Here is a 6,734-nt window from a genome sequence, read left to right as displayed (position 1 = left end):
GCCAGCAAGCACAGCTGGCACCATGCCCAGGGCAGTAACTGGCTGGCCAGTGGTTTCAAGGCAACTCCCCTCACCCTGCATGTGTGAAGACACAGACTCTGGTGGCCTGCTTCACATCCCTTTGCTGAGACTTGCTCATTCCTGGTCATACCTGAACTCTGGATGCTGGAGATGGAGCCCACACCGACCCAACGTGGGCTCTGCTGCAGAGCTGCACTCCAGCCTCCCATGCTGCTTTTGGGGGCTATACTCCACTCACTCCCAACACAGAATTGAATGATCACGCCAACAGCTGGGAAACAATTTACTGCGTTAGACCAAAGACATTCAAGTGCATTCCCCACGTTTATTTCCATCAGCATCGTTCACTTCCAAAGAACAGCAAGGGGGCCAATAAGAACATCAGGGAGCGGGGCTTGCCACCAAACCTGACAACTTGAGTTCAGTCCCTGGTACCTGTGTGGTGCAAAGAGAGAACCAATTTCCACACATTGTCTTGTGAACCTCCAGACTTGTGCTATGGTATGTTTGCCCGTCCCCACACAAGTAAATGTGTCATTTACAAATAAATAGCTAGAGACGATCATACGTGTCCAGCTTAGTCTGCTGCCAAGGCTTCAGGTGAGAGGTTCTCAGAAACACAGTGGCATTTGGCCCACGCCACATCTGGCTGCTACCGTACTGGGTGCTAGAAGGCTATCTGCCTGGTCCACACTCAGGACTAAGCAACCAAAGGCTGACAGCCCCTTCTTCAGCAAGGGTCTGCTGTGACCCAGCCATAGGAAACCCAGGGAGAGACTTGAGAAAGCAGATGGCAATCTCAGGTCTCTTGGCTGTCAGGAAGCTTTCAGTCTAGAGATGTTAATTAAAAATAACTTACTGTGGTTAGCATTTAAAACTTTTCCATTTAATAAAAGATTTTCATTTTGTATGAGGAATTTAGAATCCATAGAAACTGATTTTGCAACCTTGAATTTTAAGTACAGATTTTACTGATCTGAGAGCACAAAACACTGACATTTCTAGATCAAGGTATCTGCACCATCTGCCGCGGCCTGTACCTCACTGCTGCAATCTACAGCACTTGGAATGAAGATTCAAGGGGTAGGGCAGGGCAGCCAGGGCTGAGGTAAGCTTGCACAGCAGGGGTGGTGGCTAAGGAGGGCAGTTTCAGCAGCAGGAAGGGGAGGGGGAGTGCACAGGAGGGCTAGCTCAGGAGACAGGGTCCCAGACCCTTTGCAGACCTTCCCCAGGGACCTCCAGGGGACCTGCTTCCCTGTTCTGGATGGAAAACCAACAGAGTGGCAGTAAGGGATGCAGACCTAGAGGAGGAAGGGGAACAGCAGAGCTGGGCTGGGGAATTCCCTTTCCTAGACTGTCCTCTGACCGACGAAGTCTCAAAGTCTCTTCACTACGCTGGGCCCTGTACCTGAGGAGGAAGGCCTACTTAGAGCAAAATCGTTGAAAAGCAAGAGGAACGCAAAGAAGCATTCAACCATTCACAACGACAGAATTTATAGCGGAAACGTAGCACTTATTTCTGATCAGTTGTTCTTTGCGGCAGAACTTATACTTTCTACGTAGGACAAGTATTCAGCAATAATGACTTCTTCATCCTCCAGCGTGGAGTCGAGGTAGTCCTCCTCATGCTCTGGGATGTCCTCCAGGATTTCGTTGACAGCCTCTGTCTCCATGTCTTCATCTGTCGACGCACTAGAGGTCCCTGCAGTGAAACACCACAGGTCACAGAGGAGAGGTGCCCGACAGTGCCTTTGGTAGCCACCTTGTCCTGGCAGAACCCTAGTGATGACCCCTCAGCCTCCAGCTTAGCCTCTGCCTCAGGCTCACAGCTGCCATCGGCTCACACTGAGCAGAGTGCAGCCATGAGTGAGGCACCCAGACCCCAGGCCTACCTGCAGAGTCAGACGGGGATGTGGATGGTGTGGGGGAGGAGTCTTCTGAGAACTGCAGGTCAGGAGGGAGGCTTCCTCCATGGTGTGCAAGTGTCTGAGCTGCCAGCTGGACATTGCCTCCAAACACCCTTAGTGCAGCTTCAGCCACCACTGTGTCAAAGCCCATGTACACCAGCTAGGAGAGACCCCAGGGTTAGAAGTGACCATGCACTCTGCCCACACAGTCAGGTGGACGATCACATCTGCTACTGTCAGCCTGGCACAGCACCTACAACTTTGCTTCCTGGGTTTCTGTATGTAATTAAAGAATGCAGCATGCATCCTCTGGCCTTTCTTTCTGACAAGGCCCTATTCAGCCCCCACAGACAACAGGCCATGTAGACAGGGTATCTGAAGACCTGGTCCAACAGGTCCTAGGCACTCACTTCAGGACTGGCCACCTTGGGGCTGAAAGCAAGTATATGAAAATCTAACCACAAGTTAAGTGGCCACAATACATGGGCCATGCTAACATGTGGTATATGGTGAACTGAATTTCACAGGACACAGTGACATCCTCTTAGATCCCAGGCAGAGGAATAGGACCAACAGAACAGTGGAACATGGGAAAGGGGCAAATGAGAACTGAAGGCAAAGGGTACCTCCCACTGCAGTGCTTCTTGCTGTTTTCAGGGATCAGAGTCTCACTATGTAGCCCTGGTCTGGTACTCACTATATAGATCAGGCTGGCCTTGAATTAAAAGACCCACCTGCCTCTGTTTCTAGGTGCTTGGTAGGATTAAAGGTGTGCACTATCATTCCCATCCCCTTTCCCTTCTACAGAAGCTCCTCTCATTCAACCCCCCGCTCCCCAACCACATCCATCTTGCTGCACATGCCTGAGGTCCTCCCAGAGATGGCAGGTCCTGCTTAAAGCCTAGGAGCAGGCGCACTCCTCCTGCCACCATCCCATGGCTCCAGCCAGCACTTGCTACAGTGACAGACATCACCGACACTCACCTGGTCGATGCTTTCCTGAGAAGGACTTGCTTGACGGCTGTTGTTTTCAGGGTCTGAATCCTGTAACCACCACATGTGGGGGTTACTGAGGAGAACCTGCAAGCACAGACAGGGATGTTCTTTACTCACCTAACCACCATCTCACATGTAGGTGCACAGCCTAGAGCATCCACTCGGGGGACAAATGAGGACAGAATGTTACAGTAGGTTGTGCAGAAGCAGGAAAGGGGGGCCTCAGCTGGCCAGGGAGATCCTGGCATCTTCCTGTTTTACCTTCCCAGTACAAGGATGTGGCCCAGCACACCTGGCATTTTTACCTGGGTTCTGAGGATCAAACTCAGGTCCTCATGCTTGCAAGATAAGTACTTTATAACTGGCATCTCTCCAGCTTCATGGCCTTCTTGAATTAACAGTTTGAATCTCACTGGTTTCTTCAGATGGTTAGACTTCCCTGTTTTTTATATTTGTCTAACACAAAACTGCAAGCTTCATATTCAAATTACATTATAACTTAAATGTATATGAGCTGGGCATAGTGGTGCACACTTTTAACCCTACACTTAGGAGGCAGAGGCAGGCGGATTTCTAAGTTTGGTACCAGCCTGGTCTACGGTCTACATATTGAGTTCCAGGACAGCGTGAGCTACATAATGAGACCTTGTCTCAAAAAATAAAACAAAGACACACAAATATGTGGACATGGGTGTACATGCACACACAAGTAAAAAAATGAGAAAGTTGGGCCTCCTGAAGCAGAGGATGGGTGCAGGGAGCTCTGCTGCCTGAAGACATGCTGACATAGTGACCTTGGTCCCTGCCTGGTCAGCCCCATCACCAGTGATATTCCCCATCCCAAGAGCGCCAGGCCAACTGTCCTCTGGCCCTGTGCATTCATCTCTGTCTACCACTGGTTTGTGCAGACCTGACTGCACCCCATCTCCAACTATCCTGAGACTTAGGAGGGATATCACAGGAAGGCTGTGAAGCAGAGTCACAGGAGCTGGCTGGGCTGGTGGGTATACCCAGTGCTCACACTCAAGCCAGGAAGCATTACCTTCAGGGCATCGTCCAGGTTGCCCCTGGCCTGGTGAAGGGCTTGTTTGGCAGCTTGTGTGGAGTAGCCCATTCCTCTCAAAGTGTTGACATTTTCCAGACGGCGTCTCCTCTTCTCCTTCTCTTCCTTTCGTATTTGGGCCAGTTCCTTTAGGAAAAGAAGGCTCCGTGAGTTAGAGGTGGAGGCAGCACAGGAATCTGCAGGGTTTGTCAGGGTCTCTGGGCTGGAGAACAACAGAAAGGGACCTCTACCTATCCTGCCACGAAAAGTGGCCGGAGGCACAGGGACAGTGTTAAGGTTGGGCTGAGGCCCAGGAGTGGCAACAGTCAGCACAGTACTTCATAAGAACAGGTAGGTTCTTATATGCTTAGGTGCCAGGGGCAGGAGAGTTTCCTGCTAGGGTGGAAGGTCATCCAAGCCTCAGCTTAACTTCCCAGGGATTCATATCAAGGGGCTAAGAATGTCACTTAGGGTAGAGTGGCTGCCAGCATGAGTGACACTCTGGTTCTATATATTTGGAGAGAGGAAAAAAAAAACACCCTGATTCCATTTAGTTCTGTGACAAAGAACCTCAGGAACTGAGACAGTAGCTCCCTTGGGAGGGCCTCTTGTGTGCCATACCAGGTGTGCCTTCCAACACCACCTGCCCTGGCCAGCTCCCAGCTGGACTCTGAATGGTCTCAGCTCATACCAGCCTCAACGAGAGGTCCAAGGGTGGCTGGCTCATCGGCACAAAGTTCAAGGACTGGTGATTTAGGATGTGATCAGACACAAAGGGGGTAATAGAAACAGAACCAGGTCCTCGGCAATATGGTAACCAACTCACTTAACCCCAGAATCACTTTCTTCAGGGCTTTTTCTCGGGTGATTATAACTTAATTCGCACATGTATGACATGCACATGCTTACACACATACATGCAAACATGCTCATTGATTTCTGGTGTCTTATGTACCCCAGCATTCTGCAATGTTTTCATTACATTTTAATTGGTTTTATGTATGTGTGTGTCAGGATGAGCTGTAGGAAGAAATCAGTTCTCTGCTATCATAGGGCCAAAGGACAGAACTCGGACTGGCTTGAGTCACCGTCCTGGCTCATCCACACTGGAATGGCAGTCTGTGAGCCACCGGTCACCTCATCTGTAACAGATCAGTCATGGGGAGAGACAGCTGAACTATATCACAACTGGGAGAACAACATGAACTACAAGTATTATACCATATTTTTGAAGAAATCCCTTCAAAGCAGTGGCTTTCCTGAGACCATGCTGGTGGAGGAGCAGCAACAGGCGGAAACACTGTCAGGGAGGCTCGCTTCCTACCGTCCTCAACTACATGATACAGAGGCGGCTTCACCTGACCTGTCCCTGACTTCTGCTTCGAGGACCAGGGACCACAACTGGACCAACTGAGGCTGACTGTGGTGAAGGAGACATTCACACAGCCCTGCTGACAGGTCACTACACAACCAACCCACAGCTCCACTCCTACATCACTAGTGGCTTCTCCTATCCCACTGTGGCCCACAGACTGCTGTACTTCAGGGAAACAGGAAGACTCTCTCATACAGTGAGTCTCTGGTTGAAAAGCTCCAGGAGACTGTTAGTTTCTAGCTTTGAGAAAACACTGACCACATCACCAGCTCTCAGGACCACAGGTTCTTCATTGTACAACTGGGTATAACAAGATCCCTCTTTCGATTTTAGAATACTAAACATTTGTGTGTTTTTGTGTGTGTGTACTTGTTATAAAGAGTGTGGCTTTTAAGACCTCATTTTTTTGATCTGACATGTCTCCAGGCAAGAAGGCAATTCTAAATGATCATAGTGGCCTCTCAGCTGCCTTTGAAAAACCCTCCATAAACTCAATATGGTGTTAAGCAAGAGCCTGAGGAGACTAGAGGCATAACCTGCCACCATGACAGGAAGCCACCCTGGTTCTGGTTCAAGCTGACATGGTTAAGACATTCGTGGGGGTGTGTGGCCCTGCCGAGACACCTGCCCAGCATCAGTGAAGCCCCAGGTTTCTTTTCTCCCCAGCACTGCAGAAAACCAAGAGCGATGAATGCCAGTAATCCTAGCCCTCGTAGGTACCAGCAAGGAGGATCAGCAGAGCAAGGTTACTCATGGTTTTGGAGGAAGTTTGAGGCTAACCTGGACTACATGAGCCCGCCTCAGAAAAAGGGAAGACAATACATTACCCCTGCCCTCCTGACCCTGTGCTCCTTCATGCGGCTCTGGCCTTCTGTCTGGCCTTTTCCTACCCAGTTGAGAAATAAAGTTACCATGTCTTTGTTTCTTAACCTTCTCTAAGGGTCAGAGCTTCCTGGGTGCGGCAGAGAGAAATGAAAACTCACCTCTCTGCGGTTAGAAATGTGGGTGGCTGCATGGTCCACGTTCCCATCACAGGCCCGCAGGCCCAGCCGTGCTTCCTGGGCTGTGAACCCCAACTGTAACAAGTTGTGAACTTTTGATGGATCAATGTAGAGCTCTTTAAAGAGCTGACGTGCCTACAAACAGGGAGAAGCAGAAGACACGGGGGCAACATTAAAGCTTGGCAAAGCTGAAGCCCAGGAGTCAGGCTATCAAACATGAATTACTGTGTGTGAGATTCAGACAGATGCTAAGCTTGTCTAACCTGTCTACCGTTAAGGAATGAAACAAACACTACCCCTGCCTGTGTAACATACCCATGTTGTAGGAGTGCCAGAGTGACTTTCTTTCTTTCTTACATTCCGAGTTTAGCTGGTGGTGGTAGTACAGGCCT

At 49.9% G+C, this 6,734-nt stretch overlaps 1 protein-coding gene across 1 annotated transcript in view; it reads right to left on the bottom strand.

Annotated features, from left to right (window-relative positions):
- Window positions 1–322: 322 nt before the first annotated feature.
- Window positions 323–6,734, bottom strand: part of Nub1 (negative regulator of ubiquitin like proteins 1) — a 37,337-nt gene continuing 30,925 nt past the window's right edge. Inside the window, exons 11-15 of the mRNA XM_028774684.1 lie at window positions 6,325–6,477; window positions 3,967–4,113; window positions 2,913–3,008; window positions 1,914–2,088; window positions 323–1,723 (exon numbers count right to left, since the gene is read on the bottom strand). Of these exons, the coding sequence (XP_028630517.1) occupies window positions 1,545–1,723; window positions 1,914–2,088; window positions 2,913–3,008; window positions 3,967–4,113; window positions 6,325–6,477 (750 nt within the window). The 3' untranslated portion in view covers window positions 323–1,544. The remainder of the gene's footprint in view (window positions 1,724–1,913; window positions 2,089–2,912; window positions 3,009–3,966; window positions 4,114–6,324; window positions 6,478–6,734) is intronic.

Source organism: Grammomys surdaster, unplaced genomic scaffold, assembly GCF_004785775.1.
Source record: "Grammomys surdaster isolate TR1022 unplaced genomic scaffold, NIH_TR_1.0 242, whole genome shotgun sequence".
NCBI classification, from domain to species: Eukaryota; Metazoa; Chordata; class Mammalia; order Rodentia; family Muridae; genus Grammomys; species Grammomys surdaster.
Note: the sequence above shows the minus strand (reverse complement) of the source record. Positions and strands in the feature narration are given on the sequence as shown.